The sequence below is a fragment of the Buteo buteo genome, chromosome 21, assembly GCF_964188355.1.
Source record: "Buteo buteo chromosome 21, bButBut1.hap1.1, whole genome shotgun sequence".
Taxonomy (NCBI): Eukaryota; Metazoa; Chordata; class Aves; order Accipitriformes; family Accipitridae; genus Buteo; species Buteo buteo.
Genome location: NC_134191.1, coordinates 20,347,342 through 20,372,934, shown reverse-complemented (window position 1 = coordinate 20,372,934; position 25,593 = coordinate 20,347,342). Strand labels below are relative to the sequence as shown.

Sequence of the window (25,593 nt, the reverse complement as noted above, 5' to 3'; positions counted from 1 at the left end):
CAGATGGCTGCAGTGAAAAATAAGCCATCTAGGGTTTAAAACTAAATTCCTAATGTAAAAGGTAAACCAGCATCCATTTAGAGTGGCTGACTAAACTAACCCAGACTAACAGACCTGTGCTACCTTTTAGATAAATGGATACCTAGACTTCGTAAAAACCCGTTGCACAGGTAGGATGGTTAGAACTGATGGAGCTCTTCATTCTCAGGGTTTTTCACCTGAAGCATGGGAAGATTTTGAGCACAAACTTTGCCTGTATTTTACAAAAAAATCTGTGTTCTGAAAGTTGAGACAAACTGGAAATCTACAGTTTAACGAGCTGAATCCTTCTAATTTTCAGGGCATTTCTATAGACTTAGAGCAGCCATATACACTTAATAGCAGATACAGTGGATCTTAGGTATCATTAGATGTCATGAACCAAAGATCTCCTTAACGTAAACGAAGTATCTTTGTTGCTTTGACTGCAACAATACAGAGGAGCAATAGCGTAAAAACTGGTATAAAGATTTTCTTTTAAATTTGTGGCTTAAATTTAAAAACCACAAAAGATCCTTTCCATGTAAAGTCTCTCCTTCATGACAAATATTCACCTGAATTTTTTTCTCATTGGATTGACCATCTGTTACTATTCTTTGTTTGTTTGTATCATGTCTGTTCCACTATCCCATGTAAAGCCCTGAAGTACTGTTTCAGTAGTAATAACAGGCAAGGGTAAGAAAAAGATAAGTTCGTATCTGTGAATGACCGTTCCAACCAAAACCACAGAAGTTAAGTCTGATAACGTCTAGAAATTATATGGCTTTTATACTTAATCATTAGCCACAGTTACACCATAATTTGCTACTATTATGTACGTTAGCATTGGAGAATGCTGATATTGCAGTTGGGAGGGTAAAGACCTATATTGGTCTTTGGCAGACTGCTGCGAAATAAAGTGATGATTAAAAATTTGTGACTCAATTTGAAAGGTATGCCTAATGCAATTAAACAGAAAAGGATTGTGATCTTCCTGCAACAGCTACGAGCACAAACCCGTTCCTTACAAGAGATACACTTTATTGTTAATGAAATCACAAGCAATTGTAGTAATAAAGGAAAAGTTCTCCTTTCAATTGAAAAAACAGACTGTGGCAATGAGTTTGGCACACAAGCACTTTGGTGTTTAGACTCTTCTACGATAGCGGCTACAAAGGCCATTTTACTGCAGTGGAGGTAAAAAAAGGTAGGGGGAAGTTATGATTAATACATTTTAATGCAGCTATTTCTCCATTTCTGATAGATGTTTATGTCAAAATACTTTCCATTTACTTCTCTATCCTCACACCCTCCCACCCCACACAAAGCTGACTTATCTACTTTCTTCTCTTCAATAATACTAAAAGCAAGAAGAGAGGAAGAAAGAAAAAGATTAAACATCACTACCCACAGCTGGAAGGGAGCCATCCCAGGGTGAAAGCCAGGATCTTGGAAATAAGGCTACTCAAATTTATTTTCCAAAACTACATTCAGTACCATAACTCCAACAACTCTGGTTTGAAAGTCTTTCTTGCGCTCACATTTCATCATGCTATATGACACGCATTATTTAATTTTAGATATTTGTCACATACTCTTCAGTTCTTTCTGACTACAGTTACTCTAAATTTTCTTTTTACTACAGCCACTGACATCACATTTTGAAATTACATAAGCTTTTCAGTTTATGAATATTTTCTCCAAGTCCCCTATTCCCATATAGAGGAAGTGCTCCAAATTCATTCAAATTTATAACTGATCACTTCTTCATTGTAATATACAGTTTAAAAACTTACGGGGAAAAAAAAAAATAAAGCAAGAGCTAGTTTAGCACTTCCCTTGCATCAGAGGCAACAAAAGGAGAGAACATGTCTATGGAGCAAGCAGATGGTCCCTGAAGCTCAGAGGAAATAAGCACTTACCTTCAAGATTTCTCCATCCGCATAAAGCACATACATGGTCACTTCAATGTTCTTCTGCACGCTTTTCCCACCTCTTTCAAAGTCTCCCTTTTCTAATGTCAGGTATAAGTCATTGCGTATATCACCTACAGTGAAAGAGTGGAGTCACGTGCTTAAATTCAGCGTGGAAGACTCAGTGCCTGTGTGCAACATATTTTGATTCTGCAAATCATTTTCTGTGTTCTGCAAGACTATGGCTGATGCCCAAATCATTCCAAGCAGCAAGTTAATTGTTAATAAAGATGAACATTTTAATATCAGTGCATAAAATCAGACTGTTGTTAGTAATGCCTTTATTAAATGTGAACTCAGAATCAATACTTGCTTTTATTGTGTAAGCGGGGAAGGGGAAAAAACCTTCTACTACTTTATCTAGTTAGCTGATTTGGAAGGATCAAGCTAAGCCTGACAAAACATCATTAACATCAGACTTCCTATGTCCAATATATTTTAAGAAAAATAAGTATTTTTGTGATGATCAGCAGAAAATTACATTCAGTTAGCTCTTCAAGTATTTTCTCTATTGTCATAATTTCTTTTAATCATAACAACAAAATAAAAGCAACCCTGGAAACCTGGTTGTAATTCAGTTCAGATGGATTAAGAATGAATTATAAATCTTTTTTATGCTAGATTTCTGGCTAGCCTCTGGTATCCATATGCATGGATATAAGAAAGCGGGCAGTATGGATACTTGCCAATTTCTCACCACCTCATTTTCAAGAGCTTTCAGAGCAAGTGACTATATTCAGAAATAGAAATGCTTGCATCTATCTTAGGGTCTTTTTATCCTGAATTTCACAGATTCTAGCTCACTTTTTTTTTTTTTTTTTAGAATCTGATTTGGGAAACTCTTGCTTTCAAAACTAATGCAGTCAATTCTAAAGCATGCACCAAAAGGATAGCAGGTAGCATCTATTTTTCTTTAAGATTTAGTTACTGTCACCATTTCATGATTGTTCACACTTACCACCTCTTTTTATTTACTTGCCAGAAAGGCAAATATACTAAAGGGCAATATATAAAAATACAAAAAATTAAAATAAAAAATTAACCCCTTTCAGGGGAAGTACTTTGTTAAGCAGCCTCAAGTGACTAAATAATGAAGTAATGGAATGGTTATCCAGCAAAGCAGAGACTCCTTGAATGTCTGATTTCTTCCACTTGGAGAAGCTGATGCAGTTAAATCTGTTTATTAATCAGAAGCACAATGAAATAGGCAGCATTTGCTTTCAGGCAGTGAGGGATATCCTTTTGTGTCTGTCAAAGAAGCACTTCAAATTCTTCTTGAAGTCTATAACCCCACAGAATTTGTTCCTTAATATACTGTAGGGACAAACAATAGAAGCTTTCAGTCCTGTCTTTACTTTCATTTTTATTTCTAGAGATAAGTACCACTTTTTAAGCATGGAAAATACAGCTCTGTAGCTGACATTCAGTGCTTTCTGCTAGGAACGCTCTATGAATGGGAATCTGCATGCAAAATGTCCTCCTTTTTCCATCAACCTCACTCTCACTGTGGATTCACACAGAGCTGACTGCTTGAAACACCTCACAGTTAGAAGTCTGAAAATGCTGTGGTTCATTAATGGGAAAAAGATGACAGCAAGAGACTGGTGAAAGACCTCAAATATTTGATCTGCTTTTTCTCATCAAAGACTAGTCATCAAATGCAACACTCCACAGTCCACAACAACAGAGAAAATTACCTGTGCATTTCTCTTGCTGTTCAAAATCAACCTAAGCTACCTATATGTTGACTATAGGAATATCATGGAAATACAAAACTCTTCACAAAAGAATTTAAGTAGGGACTTTTGTTTTGAAAATTTTCCTGCTTAGCATACTCTATCCTTTTTTCTTCGGAGTTTGCACAATGAGGAAAAAAAGTTTCAATTGGTATGCTGTAATTCTTAATAGAAATTAATTCTACTCACTGTAATTAGCATTTTGGAGCTTCCTATTTATGACCTCTTTTCTGGAAGACAGTCTGGCTACACAAAGTCCAATGTCAGATTGCAAATCATTTTCCAGCCTAAATTAAAGGCATCATTTGGTTATATATAGCATCTTATCTTCCATTAGGCTTAACAGGAGGGATATTACTGCACTAATTAAAAAAAATGCCTTTGGGGTGGGGTGTAGAGGAATCTAAAAAGCAGTGGATTTGCATCAAAATGAAGAAAAAAGAAGGGAAAAATTATTTTATTGGAGTATAATGGTGCACCTTCTTTCATAAAAATATTGTCTATTGAATCTTAAAAAAATAGAAAAGGTCATTACATATAGTAAAAATAGGAAAGTATATGTATCTAGCAAAGACAAAAAGCATTAAACTGTTAGGTATGGAGCCCATCAGTTTCCTCAAAATCTGGAGTTAAAACTACAAACTCAAACACTTCTGTTTATTTCAGTGAAAATAACGTGACTACAAAGAAGAATCTCCTTTCCCCAACATACTAGTTAACCACATCGCTTGCTGAGTCCTCACAAGCCATTTTTTTTCTCCAGTTGCTACTTTTTTTGAGGGGTTTGAGCTCAGATGCACTAATGGGCTGCACAGAAACTAGAGCAAGTGCTTGAACACAGAGCAGTTTATTAAAAACTTTGAGTATGCAAATTGCAAGGCTAGAGAAAACATTCTGCACAACACCATGCAAGTGCACGAACAGAGAGCGCAGTGCAGCTTGCATGTGACTAAACAAAAAGTGTGATCAGTATGATCAAGAAGTGATCCTTGTCAGCTCCAACACAGAATGGCAGCTACATATCAAGTCAAAAATTTTGGCAGATTTTCCCATATTGAATTCCATTGGAAAAAGAAAAAGATAAAGAACTTGTCTAACAAACCAGACAATTCATGCCCTCTGTGCGCAAACTACTGTACAAACAGTGCTGGCTCTGAAGTGACAGTAACTCTTGCATTTTGAGAGAAAAACGGTGTGGTACACACGTTAGATCCCTTAGGCATCACATCTTCACATATAGAGCAGAGCAGATTATAAAACCGGGTTAGCTGTGGCCTCCTATCATTAGTAGAGGAATAAAAAAGTGCTAGAAGGCTAGTGGGCCAAAAGTATTTATAGACTAAAACCTGCGGATGACATTTTAAGCTGAGGTCTGTTTGTGCTAGATGGCTGTCAAGGATGAACTGAAAACCTAATGAGAGTTTTCAGAATAGTATTTCTTTTAAAGCCCATCTCTCCACAACTGTTTTCAATTTAAAACCAAATGTAAACTGCTTTTTAGCATAAAATACATGCAGTTCTAACATATGCAGTTGCTAATTCTTTATGAAATGTTTTGAAATATAGTATTTTTCACAATGATGAAAAAAGAATTGTTTTCTGATGTGTAATGCAGCTCTTCCTTTGCCCTCCCTTCAACTTTATGGGGGTTTGGTTTTGTTTGTTTGTTTTAACCTATTTACAAAGCCTTATGCCAAATGTACAACTGTTTAAATTATAAATCAAAAATTATAGCTTTGGGGGGTTTGCTTATATTGAAATGAAATCCTTTCTCCTATCATCTGAAACCATCTTCATGGTAAAGGGGAAAAAGAGGAATGATGGAAAAGGCTACATGAGCCATTTATTGATTTTGTGTTTACAATATACAGAAATGTACTAGAAGACTTCCAAATAAATATTTATCATTTTCGAGACTTAGTAACATTAAGTAGTCCAATGGCCAATAATTGTCTGGTATCTATTAGAGTAAGTAGGAGATTTGTCCTGATAAGATTTGTAGGTTTTCCACTAGAAGACTAACCAGTTACTTGAACTAGAATGTAGCAACAGTTTACAGAAACCATCTGCATTTAATCTAAGACTTTTTTTAATGGATCCTAAAAGATTTTGTACACTGAGGACAGGAATGGTCCCTGTTTTATACAGGTGAATACTGCGTCAAAAAAAGTTATATAATTCACAGAAGTTCCTACAGGAGAAAGAGGCAAACAAATCTCTGACATCTTGATTCTAGCAAATTTGTTTTCTAAGAGTTCAATGTTCTGTGACTTTGTGAACCTGTAAAGGACACGTAATATATCCCTGTAAGTTGGGGGAAAGTGGCAACTCACAACGTTCAGGATGTGCAGGTCTAGTTTCAAGTAACTTAGTAAAATAACTGTATTTATCCAGAGAATCTTCATTGGATTTTTTAAACTGAAAGTCTAGTCTCTTACAATTTAAGCAGCCAAGGATATAAAAAACAATCCAGCTATAAAAATTAGTATTTATGTCTATATTTCTTAAACTGTTGAGATGGTCCTATTTACTTAGGGTATATACTGTCTACTTGACTCTCTAACATCACTGGGTTTAGCATCTTTTTCAAAATACTGGCATTTTACAGAAGAGTGCCGATAATCTCCGGAGCACGAATGGGCAAGAAGGATACTCAGAGTATCTTCCACAATGGCTTATGAAGAAAAAACAAAACCATATATTTATGTCCTATCTATAAATGAACATCCCCAAGACTAGAGTACATCGGCATCAGCCCACTGACTTAAATGAAGTTATAGCAGTTTAAACCACTAAGGGTTGGACTCTGAGACTCAGTCCAGCAAGTAAGATCTTTGAAACTAACTATAAAATGTAGAATACTTATATTCATGGATAGTGTTATAATGTGCTTTGGCGATATTTGCTCTAGCTCTTTACTCTTCCTTCTGGCCAAGAGTATGATATGAAAGCAGACATTCCCTTGATGGACAGCTCTCCTCTGCAGTAGCTTGGAGGCCACTGCACAAAGAGCAGGGTGCCAGTCATTGGATTCTGATCTCAAACAGTTTACTCCACCCTTACTTTAAGTTGCAACTTTCTCCAAATGAAAACCATGCAACTACTTCTGAAGTACAGTAATTTCAACACAGACAAGGTGAACAGTACGATGCCCACAATCAGCTTTGTGATCATCACGTTGTTTTTACAAAGCAAACGGACTAAAGGAAAAGACTGACAAAGTGCACTGTATGGGAAGGGTCTCCAACGCTCGCTGGCCGCCTTCCTGCCTGGCCATTATGGACTTGTTCTCAATCACGTCTCAAAAGATTAAGAGTGCCAGGCCTCACGCTGCATGATCTTCGCTTGCTTTAACAGTGAAGTCACCTTTGACACTGTGTAAAACTCAGCGGGATTGCCCACTGTCCTGCTACTTGCCTGTTAAAATTAAGAAGCCTGGTATGGTCAGACAGTCTCTGGGAATCACATTAGATCCATTTCAACAGCTTATTTCCCTGCCCCTTCGCCAGTCAGTCACTAATTTTTTTAAGGCCTATATTATTAAAATAGTTATAGTATGCAATTATTAACATTATTGCGAGTAATATTACAGCAGCAAGGGGAAACAGAACTTTTATCTACTGCCTGTATGGCAAATTATCTTTTTTTTTTTTTCTATAAAGAGAACATTATGCAAGTTTAACTCTGTGTATTCCTCTAGCTTTCAGTGAGAAGAACGCTCAATTGTTTCAAGGAAAAGGAACAAACAATACTTACTAGATTATTTGCTATCCATTGTTCCGACTTCTATGAATAGAAAAGAATTTATACAATGCTCTTTTTAAATTCAATTATTTCCCTGAAACAGTTTCCTTTCAGTAGTAGGAAGTCGATTTTTAATATATTTTTTTCTTATCTCCTCCAACTTTCCATTTACACAAGTTTATTTATCACAAAAATATTTTTTATTCTCCTTGTAAATGCTTTTTGGGGATAAGTATTACACAATTATGTCTTTTAGTCTTGTTGACTCTCTCACCATGAACATTCTGAGAATAGCTGATGGATTTTGTCATGTCTGTTTCTTAATGTATTTTTGCCATGACTTTGTGCTCCCTGACAGAACAGATGCTGAGATGTTTCTCACCTTTACTAACTGATCTGTCATAACTACTAAATTTGTCTGAAACACTGTGGTATGAAGAGAGACTGATAAGACAAAGTCTATGCCTCTCTGTTACCAAAGTTTCCCTATGATGTCATGATTTGCCATCTTTACCAATCCCCAACATTCCATGAAAGATATGAAAATGGGAAAAAGCAAGCAATAAGCAGACATTACACAGAAAAGCAGAAACTTACACCCAACTATCTTCATCTCTGCATCAGAAAGAAAGAGGAGAGAATAAAGGGAAAGGAAAGGGAGAGAAGCCAGGAAATTAAGACAAGGAGAGAGAAAAAAGAGAAAGAAACATCACTCACAAGTAGAAGATGAAGCATGCACTTTTCATCAGAGGATCAAAGTAAAAGACAGAATACTTATCAGCACATGGGGAAGGGAAGGGATGTCCTTTGGGGAACTGACAAACGCCATGCCTATGCAATAGATTTCTGATCAGCAAGTTCTGTATACAAATAAAGTTGCAATCCAAAAGGCAAGCAGCACATGCCTCATTGCTTTTATCTCTGGGGAAAGGTAAAATTGTCAAGATCAGATGGATGGTCTTGAAACCAGTAGCAATTTAGAAAAGAAAAAGTTTAGAAAAGAAAAAAAAAAAGCCCACAAATGAACAAAAACCCACCACACCTCTTCATGAGGCTGGTTTGACTGAATCCCTTCTGATTTGGACAAAAAAGATAATTAAAGTCTTTATAATGCTCTTCTTGGATCACAACACAGCAGGAAACAAAGAACATTTTACCTTTAGAAATGAAGACAAGCATGGTTATTTTGTAGGATATTAATCTTGTTCTGCATAACCACGCAAGATATAAGAACATAAAGATGGGTTGCACTTTCTTTCTTAATGATGACCAGCTACCACTTATGTTGCTCCTATCTGAGTGAGGGAAAAAGAGGGCTTGGTACAGGAACTAACGCTACTGTTTAGAAAACAAAATGGGATAGGAAAACTGTGTGATAAGACACAGCTAGAGAACTTTAATGGTTAAGGTGTTTACATGTGAAAGGTTTTCTTATTAAAAGAGAAAATGAAAATGTTAAAACCTATGACCAAGAGGATTCATTTGAAATGCTAGAGCTATTTACATTTTTAAAAACAGATTTCTTGGTTCAGCAGAACGATCACTGCATATTTTAACAATACTAGGTGACATAGCCTTTATTAATGTATTCACAAAAAAAATTTTAAATCACACTGCTTTGAAAAATCTGCATCCACTTGCAAAATACAAGTCATGAACTTTCTGTGCTCTTCTCTGAAAGAAGAAACCCTGTCTTTAATGAGAAAGAAACAGTTCTGAAGCAAAGCAAGGAAAAGGTAGTTTGACAAAGACAATTAAAGCAGCAGACATGGCTGAGAACTGCTAACGTGCATGACAGGGTTGGATTTTTGTTTGGTTGTGGATTTTTTTTGGTTTGATTTTTTTGGTTGGTTTTTTTTCCAAAAAAACCCCTGAAATATTTTCTTAATTTACACAACACTAGTAAAGCTAAGAAAAAAAGGTTGATTCTGGCTGTAACAACATAAGCACAAAATAAATTGATAGGCATTCCTTGTTCATGGAGCTTGGCTAATGCACCTAGAAGCTAATTTATGCTACCCAAACATTCTATCCTGGACATCAAGTAAACTCAAACCCCAGTTTGATCTATTGTTTTAAAAGCAAACAACAGGCAAATATCTGCTGTCACTTGAATAATGCCAAACATATTTTTATTTTAAAAAAATCTGATAGGTAATTAGAATGAACACTGTTCACTGCATCAGTAAAGTTACATTATATTTTACTCTCCTAATTTTTCCAGAGATGTCATTATCCTGGAGAATCCCCAGGATAATAACGTTTTTTTGTTTAGAGCACCATTCATGGCTACCTCTCTCTTCACATCCCGTCTCTACTCTGGCAACGTCCTAATTTATCATCACAGTGAAAGTCTATTCACACTTCCCTGGCTGCCTTTCTTTTCTTACCTGGTGTTTAAAGACATTTACAAACTGCTTTCTCCACAAATGTAAGCCTTTTTTTCCCAAATACAAATGCCTAAAGCTTTGCATCTAAACTCTATATACACAGACCTCTTGTAACCCCCTTTGAATCAAGGAGTTCTGGGTGTCCAGCACCTCTGGAGAGGCAGTAAGCATTTAATAGCAGAGTGGTGGTCCTTTCACACGTGTGTTTGTATCAATCAGTATTTTGAGCAGATCTCTCTCTCTCTCTGAGCCCAATTCCAAATAGATTATCATCTTAAAATCCCTGCATTTTCTCCAACAAGAATTGTGGTTCTCATAAACGTGACATTAGCAAGCAACTGTGGTCTTTTGAAGACCACCATCTGAAAAACTGATGGGCTGACCAGGGCTGGGAAGATCACTACTGTACCTGTAGAGTGAGCCTTACAATGAGAGCATCACAAACATACGCTGTGGAATTTGGTTTTAATTTACCTAAATGTCCAAGGTCTTTAGGCTGAATATCACAAAGATCATAACAATATACTTAAGATTTGGTGGACATCTTTTGCACTGAGGCAGTATTTTCGCTAGAGTTCTTAATTAGAGAGAAAGTTTGGAAATTTGAATTAGCTGCAATGAATAGATAATTTTTAAAGTGTAGGTTAGGAGCACCTTCTGCATGAAAACTGCTAACCTGTTTGTTCAAGCCCTGGAGAAAAGCATTGCCCAAAACAGCAGAGGTACAGGGAAGACAGCCCACTATGCCAGCTTGCAGAAAGAGGCTAGGGCCCAGAAAAATGAAAAAACAATTAAAGGGAACACTGAGGCCATAAAGCTGTTCCTTAAGCTTGCTAAATTCAGGGGTCTGAAGCACCTGAGGGACAGCTCTATTCATAGAAATGGAGGATAAAGCAATTCTTGCAGAAGAATCAATTCATTTATACAGGTATGTAAATGTTATTTTTGATGTTGACTTTTCTAGGTATGATCTAGCTCTTTTAGCTGACACATCCAGCTGTGATCTCAATTACTGCAGATCACCTTGCAGCAGCTGTCTCTGCATATCAATGTGCAATATTTAACCTTTTCTCTATTTGATTGCTTTGAGTTAGGACTGGAACGGCTATAAGGTCACTAAAAACTAAAATTTGTAACTGGCTTTATAGCCCCCATCTTCTGCTGCTCTATTACTACTATTTTCAATTTTGTTACTAAATGAAACACATGCTGTTCTAAATCCTTTAAGTTTCTAGAAATTCTTCCCACCCACTCCCTATTTTTATTGTGCTTTCTGAAGAGCCTCCATAATGAAGCTACAATAACTACTTTTGATACTGATGTGTCGCTGCAGACTTTCAAGTAATAAAATCTGATACTTTCCCCATTATGCTTTCATAAAATTTCCCATGTCTGCAAAGTCATCCTTGGTCTTGGTTATAATGCATAGCAATGAGGTAGTATTTCAAATGCTATACATGCAATATAATTAGTAAGCCCATTTCTTACTACACTGTAAAAATCAAAGACACTATAATGCCAGGTTTTATATCTATTGATTGCATGACTGGCTAGGTTCTGGTTTCCTCCTAAATGAACTCTTGGCTATGCTGGGGCTGCCTCAACTTGTGCCAGAACAAGAAGCATCTCAAGCTGCTGCTCCAGAAGTAAGGAGCAAACGAAGTACAGCAATGCTTCAGCCACACAGCTGTTGAACAGACTAGGTGCTCTGTAAGGCCAGCTGGAAAATCAGACCAGATTTGCAGCCTCCTGCATTGTCAACCACTACAACAGGATCATACGAACTGCAAGAATCGAGGTGGCAAAGTGGAAACTCTTTTTCTGGGCTTTGGATTATTGGGAAGAAGAACCTTTTTGCATTTGAAAAGAAACATCTCTATGCTTAGCATACATGAGAGATATCTAATTGGTGGGGGAGGTGGGGGAAATATCAAAGCAATCTTTCCAGATCACCTTCTGTACATGTGAATTTAACACCTGTTACTATAATATTCATTGATTAAAATGTTTTAGCATGCCTCCCTGAATCTGGAACTGGCATTTACTGATAAATAAGGCAACTCTTCTATTATTCATGTTCTTCAAGTAAGGCACCCATCCCTGTGGCGCTTGTCTAGGAGAGTATGAGAAAAAAATGATCAATATTTTAAGATTAGAGTTGTTTTGTTTACCTGGCATTATAACATCAGGAAAACCCAGCTTCCTGGTAACAGAAACGCCTCTGTTAAAGATCATGGGGTTTTCTCTTCGAATCTGCTCCATGTCGCCACGAAGAAGCTGAAGAGATATTATAAGTCCTAGGAAAAAAAACAAAGATGCTCATTTTTTCAGACCTAAGAATTAGATGTCTGTATATACAAGGGATGTAGGTAAAATAATGCTTTCATCCACAGTCAAATTAATACAAATATATAAGTAGAGTTCTTTTCTCCCTTGGAGTAATTTAAAATTGAAATTGAAGAAACAAAACTGCTTTAAGGGATCAGTTAAGAGCATAACATCATATTAAAATACAATTTTTTAAAATCAGAATACTTAATTCCACAGAGATGTCACAAGTTACAGTGAAGTATTTGGCATTATTTCTATTCCTCACATACAGCAGGTTACAGTGCATTTATGAGCAATGCCACCTCTGTCTGAACTACCAGATCACACAATGCCGTAGAACATCTCTAAAGTGTTTTTAATCCCACTTAATACCATAAAAAAAAAAATCATCTCAAAGCGTATCTGTTCCACTTGTTTCTTTAACTACTTCATACAGGAATGTTGATTTTAATGAAATTCCCTTCAGTACCTCAACATGGTTCAAGAGTACCAAGTGCTCAAACTGACTTCAGCAATGAGCTCTTCCAATGCAACCCTTTGGTAAGTCTATCAACAGAATAGCTTGACTAGGAATAATTACACTGTTAATCTCAGTCCAACTGCTTTCTCTAGTTGCTTTTAATTTATATCGTACTACACCCTAAAATGAGGATAATGTATTGGGGTAAAGTTACAAAGTCAAGCATTATGATACCAGAAAATGCTAGGATTAAGCTCAACCATGCAAGCTCAGTCTCATCTGCTGAGCATACATTACCAGCTTCACATATCCATGTGAATTACGTTCACACAGTAATTTTTCACAATCTTTACCTCATTCAATGAACGATAGTTAGTCAATAGTTCTTTCTATCCTCTCTGATCACTCTCCGGAAAAACACATACAAAACCAAACACTGCCTTGTATACATATTCTTGCCCAAGCCATTTAAAGTTCTGCTATTTCCTAAGCTTAATATATGGGCTTTGCAAATAATATTTCGTCCCCATTTTGTTAGACAAGTTACTAGGGGAATGAAACCAGTTATATCATGTACCTCCCACCCACTTTCTGCTCTCTTGCCTTGAAATAATTTTCAAGCCTGTAGTTTGGCTTCAACCAAATCTGGCAAATACGTAGATACCCAGGTAACATGAAGACTGTAAGTTTTATGAATACTGGGAGGAGGGATGGAAAATGAGCATAAAACCTTAAAATGAAGGAAAAGGGAGGCCAATCAGCATATATGTCCTCAAAAGCTGCCAAAACATGGACTTGCAACTGTCCAGCTAAGTAGGCAGAAGAGTGCTGCAAAGCACTGCAGGGAGAACAGCGGTTTTATAACCATGGAAAAAATTCAAACCCTTTCAATACCATGTGTGAGTGTGCATCTGTGTGTGCGTGTGCTACAGAAGCTTTAACAGAACACAGGAGACAAGTTCATTAGAAATCAGTCTTGACTATTTTTGCCACTTAGAGAAAAACTTGTTCATTTTTGTCCTGGTCTCAGCTGGGATAGAGTTAATTGTCTACCTAGTAGCTGGTACAGTGCTATGTTCTGAGTCCCATATGCGAAGAATGTTGGTAACACACTGATGTTTTCAGTTGTTGCTCAGTAGTGTTTAGACTAAATCAAGGATTTTTCAGCTTCTCATGCCCAGCCAGCGAGAAAGCTGGAGGGGCACAAGAAGCTGGCACAGGACACAGCCGGGGCACCTGACCCAAAGTGGCCAAAGGGGTATTCTATACCGTGTGACATCATGCCCAGTATATAAACTGGGGGGAGTGGGAGTGGGGCATTGCCGCTCGGGGACTAACTGGGCATCGATTGGTGAGTGGTGAGCAACTGCACTGCGCATCATTTGTATATTCCAATCCTTTTATCATTGCCGCTGTCACTTTATTAGTGTTATCATTATTAGTTTCTTCTTTTTACACTCTATTAAACTGTTCTTATCTCAACCCATGAGTTTTACTTCTTTTCCTGATTTTCTCCCCCCATCCCACTGGGTGAGGGGGGGAGTGAGTAAGCAGCTGTGTGGTGCTTAGCTGCTGGCTGGGGTTAAACAAAAAAATGAAAATAAATTCAAAAAATTCCAGCATAAGGGACTGGAGCAAATTTTTAAGTTCAGACTTTCCCCACACCCAACCCCCCCCAGTACTTAACAAATAGCACCAGAATCAATCTATTATCTATAAAAATCAATCACTAGAGGTAATAGAGCATGTAATTTTCCAGCATGGTATTACATATATTACTTGTGATACCCTTCCACATATTCTACCCCAAAAAACTTCTGCCTAGCTTCTTGCTCTCCCCAAGAGGTTTTGTAAATCTGCTCTCCAGTCCTCTTTTCCACCCAGCCTATCGTTCCACTTTTTTTTCTATTCCTTGCAGCAGACCTGAAGGACTAATTTTACACAAGACCTGGGAGGGTGGGAAGAGAAAGAACCAGAGAGCTTTTCTACATAGAAAAATCACACTTGTAATTTGAGCATTTTCTCACTGTAAGAGCAGGTTATGAGAGGCCCAAATTGTATTACTGGTGTTTATCTCCTGTCAGGCTGCAATACTGCCCTTCCCAGCAGGACAACACCTCTGCCAAGTTCCCATCTCTATTCCAGAGATGCACTAGGTCTTAATGAAATGTTTGAAATAATTATTTTTAAAAGCCAAAGGCAAGGGTAAAAAGCTATCTATTTTCCTTTCTTTCTGCTCTTCAAAAAGGCTCATGCTTGGGAAAAAAAAAAAGTTTCAGGCAGACACCTGGCATTGGAAATAAATGCAAACAGTCCAACTTTTCAAAGCTATAAACAATTCAGGAAAATGCTTTAATGATAAGTGGTGGATGACCTTAACCATAACAGGAGAACAGCTGGGAAGGAGACCAGTTTTGCATATAATAAAATTCCAAATCTGAACACTGTTTTATTTGCTTATTGTTGTGCTTAATATCTTCCATGGGAGTGTGAACTGCATATTCCACTGCAATATCTCAATATGCAAACAAGTGAAATTAAGACAATATCAGTATGCGGACATCAGTATGCCAATGAATCAGGCACTCCGTAATGAATGCAGAACTAGCTGTAACGAAGCAGAACTGTATTGTATTGGCTGGTTCATTTGGAATAGAAGAGTTACGATATCTCTGAATTAGCAAACTACAGAAATCATTAAATGAGGTAACAAGATAGCACAAGATTTACTTTCCATCTTTATCTGTCATTAGCTAGGAAAATAAAAATGGATTTGAAAGATGGCAAAAACTCTGCCAAGACAGTTATTCTCCTCAACTATGTAATGAAACATCTAGTACTGACACTATCACAGAGAGTCTTCTTGATAATCAATTTGTACATACAAAACCACTGCTGATTCTCTGGATAGTCAGAATTTTCTGAACAGTCAAATATGTTAGACAAATTTAACCTCTGGCTTTGCTTCTGTCGACAAGGATGCATGGTATCCTTAGGAGAGCAAGCCTTAGATATGTGTTGTACCTGGAATTTTCAAGGGAATACAGGATGAAAAGGAAGCCAGTTTTATGCAGGGCAATTCTGATGAATAAAATTTAAATTCTTCATTCCCTGTGCAGCCAAGTCTGGTCACAGTAACGTAAGCCCGTGTCACCAAAAAAACTTTTAAAGGAGTTCTGCCAATGCTGATTGCCGCTTATGTTGTACCCTCCCACAGGCTAGCAGTTTGCACAAGCATAGACACACTCACTAACTGTCACAGCCAATACATGAAGACTCACAGACTAAGCTGACACTATGTCAGGCCACTAGCTCTCTCCACTGCTGACCTCTCTTGAGATAAAATAACACTAGAGACATAACAATGAAGGAAATTTAGCATGCTGAGTTAATATTATTGTCAGCCATATCTTAGAAGGAAAGACAGCAGGTGGTGAGTTTTTTTCCTGCTTAAGTTTGCAGATGCAATAAAGATTTTGACCTGTAAACTGAACGTGAATGAATTTTAGCTAAATTTTTAAATCACACCAAGTAGAGAAATTCAGCTATGCATAATCTCACATCTCACTGAATTTCTCTGCTATAAATAATCAGCAGTTTCCCAAGGGAAATATTCAGCTGTTATTATGACAAAAATGTACAAGTAGATATTTACCATAGTTTGAGCTGGGTGCTGTGTATTTAGTGCTGGACTTGCGAATAATATTTTCATGGATCTGGCACCATTCATTTTCGTTGTTACACCTAAAATAAAAGAACACTAATTCAAGTTAAAAGCTTTCTGCTGAACCATCTTAGGTCAGAGGAATCAACTTTGCTGCAGAGATAACATGAAAGGTTGTGGGGTTTTGATGAATGAGAGAAATCCCACATAACTCTTGTTTTTAGAAGTGAAGAAAACAAAACATTCCCTAATAGTTATCTCCTTTTTATGGACACTTTGGAGCCTGTGGTGATTTTTCTGTCATCAAAGCCATTGTTTCACTCTTCACTCTTCATATTATGGCAGAAGGAAGCAAGCTCTGGACATCCTATTTGAATTCTGTGCACGCAGAAAATTAATTTTAAGCTGAAATTAACTCTTGCCATGTATTACCTTTTTGGGTTTAATAAAGTTAAAATCAAGAAATAAAAAGTAAAATTTGAAAGACTAAATAACCCCGATTATTTTAGTATCTCAGGCATTTACAAGACTTCTGCTTACCTACATATTTTACAGAATGCCTTGAAACATGATGCAACTGCCCCCCAAACTGTAGGACAAAAATATATAACACAAAATATGTTTTTGTATGTGTATCACCTTCTGAAGGAGCATTTCACAACTGTTTATTCATCTATACGTAATATTAATAAGCATTTGTAAATACTGTTATACTTCATTTTCAGTTACATTACCATCTGTAAATCTTCAATAATTTTCTAGGATAGACATTACAATATAATTATTTGTCAACAGATCTCTCATATTTCCACTCAATATTTTTTCACCAGGAAAAATTCAGTTGTTAATATCAGTTCCAATAATGCACAACAATTTGGTGTGTGGATTATAACCTTGTTCAAACAATATTCAGGCAAGATAGCTGGCTGCACTGCCCTTGATCAAACAATCAGATTCAAACCTGCTGGATGTACCTCTTACCAAGAGCACCACTTAATGGCAGCACCTATAAGCAAAATTGTTCTAAATATTTCCTACTAACTCTATCTTTCCCGTTAGGTTTTGCAGTTAAAGGCTCATCTTAAACACAAAGGAAAAGAGGAACAACGGCAGGTGGGGGAACGATGGCTGCTGCAGGAGGATGTTCAGCACATTGCGAAACCCAGCAAGGTGAGTCAGCCAGAAAGGCTCTCTGGATCGCTTTAAAGACTGAAATGAGTTACTGCTTTTGGTGATACAGGACTTATTATGGGATGTTAGGGAAGAGCATTGTGGGATTGTTCAAGACTTAATATGAACTGTAGGGAAATAGAGTGATAATAGTATAAAATGGCCCCTTCACACCTAAATAGGTTGCTGCCAGTATCCTTGTCTGGCCATGCCCTCTGTCTGAGCTGAATGTCTAAAACCAGGGACCGGAGGGATTTGATGTGTGTATATGTATGCATGGAAGTTTTCCACTGACAAGTTTTTACCCTGATAAACCAGACAGGAAAATAGGATGAGACTTTTGGCGCTGTACATTTTCATATGAGTGTGTACTTTCTGTCTGTGTTGATCTGCGTGGCCAGCTATATGCATGTGTGTTGTGTGTATGTACACGTGTGGGATACAGGCTCAGCCTTCTGCCTGCCTGGACCCAGGCGCATGGAGCTCTGGCAACCTCACCTCTGTCAGGCTACTGGATTCAGCAGCTCCTAATATCTCCCATCACCATTCCAATGCCCTTAGCAATTTTGGAGACTTTAGACTAATCATGTGACATTGCATGCACTTATATGAGAGTTTCTTTCTGTTTGTTTTTCTATGGCTAACTTCCAATTCTCTCTTCCATTCTTAACCTTTGTCAGGATTGTTTCATCAAATTGGAACGTATTACCTTCAAAATACAAGTTAACAAGAATTGTAAAGACAACAAGAAGAAATGAATATAACAAAAGAATGGGTTACGCTCTCTACCACAGCACAATGCTGTGCCATCGCAATAAAATCAGACTGCGCAACTGTGTAGTGGAAAGTCAAACCCAGTATCTTTTACTGCTCCATTCCATGCCTTACATATATATATTTTGAAGTGGAGCAATGTTAAAAAAAAAAAAAAAAATCCTCTGTAAATCACTATCTATAGCTCTATGGATATTCTCATTACTCTGATGGCAAGATTCTGAAGAGAGAAATTAGGGACTCCGAAGCATTCGGAAATTACATTGTGATAGAGATGGCTGAGAGCAGCAGCAGGAGATGTTTCAGTTTCCTTTCCAGTCATGGAGGAATACAGATGTCTTTTAATGATAACCCGCAAAGAAATCATCAGGTGAGCAGAGAGCCAGCACAGCAGGAAAAAGAACAAGAGCACACCTGGATGCTGGCTTCTGTCTGGATCTTGGGCACCTGAGTCAGAAGTGCCACACTTCTGTTTAGAGTCCAAAGCCAAAAATGCAAGAATTGCAGTGCCACTGAGAAAGTAATCAAGGAAACAAGCCCCACATTCTGAGTCCATAGGCTACTGTCCCATTGTATGAGAGAGACAGACATTAGATTGGGGCAGGGGAAAAAGCCAAAGAATTGAAGTGTCCCTCTTTATTAACCTATTACATGAAAGATGACCCATATAATCTTCTCTCTCATAAGCTGTGTTTTTAATGAAAGTGACTTCAGCTGTTTTGTTTAGCACTGGATTCAGTGTCACCAGCACCTTTAGAGGTCTCCTGGGTCTGCCTATACAATCAGGCCCTCAGCAGATATAGGCAGATCTTCAGTTTCATTAAGTTTCCCTGTTTCTAGACAGTAAATAATGCCTAAGCTCTTTCACAGAGTTTAGGTATTAACTTATATTCAAAGACAACAAACCTCAGGTATTAGGACAATGTCAGGGACCAAAATGTAGGTTTTGCAACTGCTGAAGCATTTTTCTAGCCATTTTGGAAAAGAAAAAAATCCCTATGTGTATATATATATAAATACTTACTGAGCTAATTATTATATCATATTTTATATGTATCTGTATACTTCAGGTCTTTTTTCATCCTGCAACTTTTATTCAACCCAAAGTCTTAGTCCCACAAAAAGTAATCCACGCTGTACATTTAGTGAACTTCCCAAAACTTTTCACAACGCAAAGACAGCCTTTCTCCAGTAATAAGATCTATTCAGAACTATGTTTTGTAAATTACTGTTTATACAACATACCAATATTTAAGTAGTATTTGTTTATATGTTTCTACTGTCAGTTGGGAAAAGGCATTACTTGGCAGTTGTTAGTCTGGACCTAGAATACTGTGCTCAGCTTGGGGATCTCCAATACAATACAAACCAGACAGTTGGAGAGAGTCCTGTGGATGGGCAGGTGGCTGGAGCACATACTGTAGGAGAAGAGGCTGAGGGACCCGGGCTTTGTCAGCCTGGAGAAGACAAGGCAAGAGGGGGAACATTAACAGCAGCTTTCCAAGATCTACAAGTAGTTATTAAGACAAAAGAGCCAGCCAGATTCTTCAGTGGTGCATAGTGAGATGATGTAAAGCACCAGACATAAACACAAACAAGAAAGGTTCAGACTGGATATTAGAAAAAGCTTTTCCGTGAGGACAGTCAAGTATGATTGGAACAGGTTGTCCAGAGAGGCTGTGCAATCTCCATCCCTGGAGGTTATCGGGACACGACTGGATAAAGCCCTGAGCAGCCTGGTCTGATCTCATGGCTGGCCTTGGTCTGAGAAGGAGCCTGGACTACAGAGGTCCCCATCAACCTGAATTAGGATTCTTTTTTATCTCAACATCAAAGTCACACAAGTTTATTTGCACTAGTATATGTAAAGCTGTATAACCAGCCTGCTAAACTCACTAAGCTTGAACGGAATCATACCAGGAAAGAAATGCCATCAGTGCTATAGCTTGTTACCGCATAAGGAAGAAACACACTATAAATGTTATGAAGTACTTCACACTAGTGTAAGCACAGCTGAAATGACAATTTTACTAGTATAATAATCTGATTGAAAAACAAAAATGGAACCTTTACGACAAACAGTGCTATTGGTTAAAAAAGAAAAAAGGAAAAGAAGAAAAGAAAAAGCAGTATGTTGATCAAGTCTAATAGCCTTTTAAATTCAATTCTGCTTTATTTAAATCACAACTGCAAGATTTAAAGATTCCCCATGAAGACAGCAATTTTTAACTTAGCAGCAATAGTGAATCTTATTTCTCCTGAAGTGCAACTGAATTAAACAAATTAAACTTCTGTCCTATTGACCCTTAAAAGTAAGGGGGAAAAAAAAAAAAGGAAGACTGTAAGCCTTCAGCTTCTAGCAAGACAGGAGTCTTGAGAAATAACTCACTTCATAAAACTTCTCCCAAGCACATTAACATTTTTTCCCTTTTTTCGTTTCCCCCCAAGAGTACCTAATGTCAGCAAAATCACGGCAAGGTACGAACAAGCTACTGTGAAGACAGTAGGGATTTTTCTGTCTGCTGCATTATGTAACTGAAGAATAGCACAGCAAAAGGAATTAAGGCTATCTAGAACAGGTAGTAGCTGGTAATTTTCTACAGCTTCAGTATTACAAATCCACATACTGCCAGGAATAATAAGATAACCCACAAAGCCTGTTATGGCACACTGTGCTGGTTTTGGCTGGGATAGAGTTAATTTTCTTCACAGTTGCTAGTACGGGGCTGTTTTGGATTTGTGCTGGAAACAGTGTTGGTAACACAGGGATATTTTCATCATCACTGAGCAGTGCTCACACAGAGTCAAGGCCTTTTCTGCTTCTCACCCCACCAGCGAGGAGGCTGGGGGGCGGGCACAAGGAGCTGGGAGGGGACCCAGCTGGGACAGCTGACCCAACTGACCCAAGGGATATTCCAGACCATATGACATCATGCTTAGCATATAAAGCTGGGGGAAGCAGGAAGGGGGGGACATTCAGAGTCGTTCCGTTTGTCTTCCCAAGTAAGCATTGCACGTGATGGAGCCCTGCTTTCCTAGAGACGGCTGAACACCTGCCTGCCAATGGGAAGTGGTGAATTAATTCCTTGTTTTGCTTTGTCTGTGTGTGTGGCTTTTGCTTTACCTATTAAACTGTCTTTATCTCAACCCATGAGTTTTCTCACATTTACTCTTCCAATTCTCTCCCCCATCCCACTGGGGGGTGGGGAGTGAGTGAGTGGCTGTGTGGGGCTGAGTTGCTGGCTGCAGTTAAAACATGACACACACTTACTGACACCTCCTGCAAATGTTGATTATTATAAAAGCAAAAGGAACATAGACAACTTGGAATAAATTAAACACCAAGTACAGACAGTAAAAAAAGGAAAAATGGAGAAAAAACATTAAGAGTTACTTCCTCCCAGCGTGCTCTCCAAAAGTATTCAATTCATTAAAACGTTGTATGCCTCTATTCCCAGATTATCTGGTACAGTTAGATTGGGATTATCCCACCTGAAATTTTAGCTCCACCTATCTCAACATTCCTCCTTTCACTGCAGTGCATTAGGTATCAGACATCTCAGCTGATTGTTAAGAACATATGGACATTAAAAAAAAAAAAAAGCTTCGCACACTGGCAATAGGAGATACTACTTGGGCAGGGTATGTGAGCAGCCAGGCTCCCGTACCCTGCCCTGAGGTTGTTGGATTAGGGATGTTAGAGTGTACATCCCTGTCTGTTCCTATTCCTCTGTTTATGGAACTGGTGTTCATAAACTTGTCTAATCCCCTTTGGACCTGCTAATCTTGCCTGTCTTCACAACACCCTGTGGCAGTACAACCCAGAAGATCATTACCTGCTTTCTGAAGAAGTACTGTCTTCCATCTTTTTTCATGTCATCTCCTACCAATTTCATTGAGTATCCCTAATTCTTGCGCTGTTGTATTCTGTGAACAACAGTTTACCCTCCACCATGACTTCATAAGTCTTGGTCATGTCCCTTCCCACCACCACTTTTCTCCTCTTCAAGTTGAAGCTCCCCATGTCCTCAATCTCTCTCCTAAAGAAACGACTCTATGCTGTTAAACATTTTAGTTGCTCTATGCCATACCTTCTGTAACTACTACACCCTTTGGGGGAGATCAGATATCCACACAGTAACTCAAGATAGGTCAGCACTGAAGTGACCTGCCAGAACTTAAAGAGTACGGCAAATTGAGTACATTTGCATTCCCCAAAACAGCCTCTCAAAACTAAAACACAACAGAGCTAAGACATTAACGGGCAGTACAAAACCCCCTTCAGTAATTGTGGTGTTCTGTGCTAGCTCAGAACTTGAACCAATACTCAGGTTATTTGTCAGGAAAAAGTAACAATTGACTTCACATTGTTTACTTCTCTTCTCTTGCCAAGACATTAAAAGTCATTTATCCTACTGCAAATAATATTCTTCTTAAAGTAGAAAGATAACCTATAGGACAAATTCTATACCATCCTCCATCCTCACAGCTGAGACTACAGAAAATTTCTAACCTCTGATAATTTTTCAGTTGCTGTACCAGCCTCTGGAGTGCAAGTTAAAATAGATTTCAGCCTCCAATGACTTATGCCTGCAAATTAACCTGGAACAAAGTTACCCCCAAATCAATGGACTGTAAAGATAGCTTAAAGCTAGTTTTGTACCAACTACGAATGTAGGCTGCACTTTACATTTCCTGAACACAAAGAAGAATATTCTCCCAAGTTTCAGATGCTGGCCTGAAAACACTTCCTTGTAATGCATTTTACTGCGTTAACATTTTACTTGTCTAAATACCAAATATATTACAAAATATATTTCTCCTTTAAATAAGAATTTTCTCCTGAGCCATCCATCACCTTTTCAGGTTGGCTGGTTCTACAGTAAATTTACCATTTGGAATGTTTGCCATACTACATCAGACCCTGATGTCAAACAGATGGGGACAGAAATGCAATGTACGCTCTTGTCCAGCTGGGCAAATAGCAACAACTGAGTATCAAAAAGGAAAGGCATTCAGGCAATACACCACATTAATAGGAAGGACTTTAAAGAGCTAGTGCTGGAGAAGGAGAAAAATAAAGGAGCGAGAGAAAATAGGACTAAAAATAAAACTGAAAAAGATAATATGAAAGAGAAATACCAGAGGTTTTTAGGGGAGTGGGAAGATTGACACAAAGAGTAACATTCAATGAGCAAAAAATTCCATTAAAGACAAAAATTCATATAAAAATATGAGAACAAGTAATCACAGAAAATAAAGGATCGAGAATTTAGTTTCCATCTCACTTTTTGACAATATACATGTAAAATATTTTAAAAGAATTATAAAAGTAAACCTTCATGCTTTTTCATAATAAGCTTATAACTAGAGCTGTGGTATTATATCCTCTTAGTAAGATTATAACATGACTGCTGGATTAACAAACAGGAAAATCTGGATTGTAAGAAAGAAGTATTTTTCAGACATAAATCTTTTACAATAATAAGGCAAGCTGAGAAAGACTGGTGAAGTAAATTGATTCCCCCCCCCCCCCCATAAGCATTCTTCTCTTGTGGATTCAGCAAAAATCTCCATTGAAACACCATATATTTGTTTCAGCCTTTGTTAGGTTTTCAGTCTCTCAAATTTTTTCCAGCTTCTCCCTGTGAAAAGGCTTTTCTGGCTGTTGCTGACTGCCTCATTTGTGGCAGCTGTAAGCTTTAGCCAGAGAGCATACAAAAAGAGTGCTTTTTACTGCTCCTTTAAAAATACAAATACACCTCCCTCCTTATTTCACCTTTATGATGTTTTTGGGTTGGCCTGAGGCATTTTAACAGTAATCAAAATGAGAGCAGCAGGTAAGAAAATCAGTTCAGCGTTGTTTAAGCATTCATACACAATTTTAAACTTACAAAGGACAAAAATCCGTCATTTCAATTTTACTCTACAAAGCAAGAAAGGGTAGGTTAGCTAAAAGAATATGCAAAGAGAACATGCAAGCAGATAAACCTGTGAAAACTTTCTGTCATGGAAGACCAACAGCTATTAAAGCTGCAAAAGGGATAAGATGATGCCCTTTAGATATATCCATTTTCTCTTCTGAAAATTTTTGTTGGAGGTTTACAGAGAACACTCCAAGCAGCAGTAACATAAAAGAATAATGTACAAGACTTATAACAACTCAAGTGAATGATAATAGTGTAAAAAATTACAAGCACCTGATTATGCAGCTGAATTCTGTTATGGGCTCTACTTCTTCCCTGGGAAGGCCATAATGGCTGTGCATGGATGTTGAAAACAAAGGGTGTGGGGAAGCAGGCGTGAAGAACAGCTGCTAGAAACCTACTTAAACATTTAGGCAGACACAGCTGGTACTTTGGGTGGCGTGAAGGGAATCCATATTAACAAAACACTTCAGATTAAGAGGAAGAAAAGGGCTCTATCTTGTGATTTTTTTTGATCATAGCACTAGGACTTTGGATTGCTCTCACTGGCTGCATGATTTCAGTTGTCACTGACAAACAGAGAAATCCAGTATTCTACAAGTTTTTTCTCTCCTATTCTTCAGTGAATAAGAAGCTAAAGATGCATTAAAACGGCACCAAAACAGAAATCTGAACTTCAGAATGCTCCATTACTGTAAACATTCAAAATGTCGCAGTTGCAATATATTAACGCCATATCTACAAGGCCAATATTAACGTAACTACATAACCAAAACCACTGGTCTGAGATAAGCTGAAACTGAATGGTGACAAAATGCCAAGATTATCCAGATTCTATTGACATAGAGAAGAAAGAGGACCATTTTCTTCCCTATAACTTGACATTTCTTCTACAGTTTTCGTAACTGTTGGCAAAAGAAGAATGGAAGAGCTGACTCTGACTTTTCTTTGGACTTACAGATTTCTAATGTATGAAGAGATGTCCAAGAATCTTTCAGTGAACAGTGAAAGCCATTTTTTCATTTATAGTTTCCCTTGAACGTCAGATTTTCTGCTGCTGAATGCACTTCTCAAAGCATAACAAAGTTCTGTAATCCCCCCAAATTATCTTATTACTTGGAATAGTGGCCACAGACTGCAAAGTAATGTCAGCTGTATCTCAGCCCATCTGCAAAGCAGATCTTGCCAGTATTTATCCTCAGTGACAAGAGATTTAAATACTCCCTGCAGTCTCCAGACAGTTTGTCTGTGGCCTCTTTATTCGACTGTGAGACCACATTTCATAAGAATTTCTTAGTTCAAAGTTCAAAATCACAAATAACTGAAGATAGATTCTTGCTCAAAAAATGTTGACTTGTTTTGAATTTTTCGGTCACACACTGTTGACTCCTGTTTTTTTCTGCTTC

The 25,593-nt window shown here is 37.7% G+C and overlaps 1 protein-coding gene across 1 annotated transcript in view; it reads right to left on the bottom strand.

The window, feature by feature from the left end:
- Positions 1-25,593, bottom strand: part of DOCK3 (dedicator of cytokinesis 3) — a 208,404-nt gene that overhangs the window by 75,165 nt on the left and 107,646 nt on the right. Inside the window, exons 12-14 of the mRNA XM_075052649.1 lie at positions 16,308-16,396; positions 12,033-12,158; positions 1,941-2,065 (exon numbers count right to left, since the gene is read on the bottom strand). Coding sequence (XP_074908750.1) covers positions 1,941-2,065; positions 12,033-12,158; positions 16,308-16,396 — 340 coding nt within the window. The remainder of the gene's footprint in view (positions 1-1,940; positions 2,066-12,032; positions 12,159-16,307; positions 16,397-25,593) is intronic.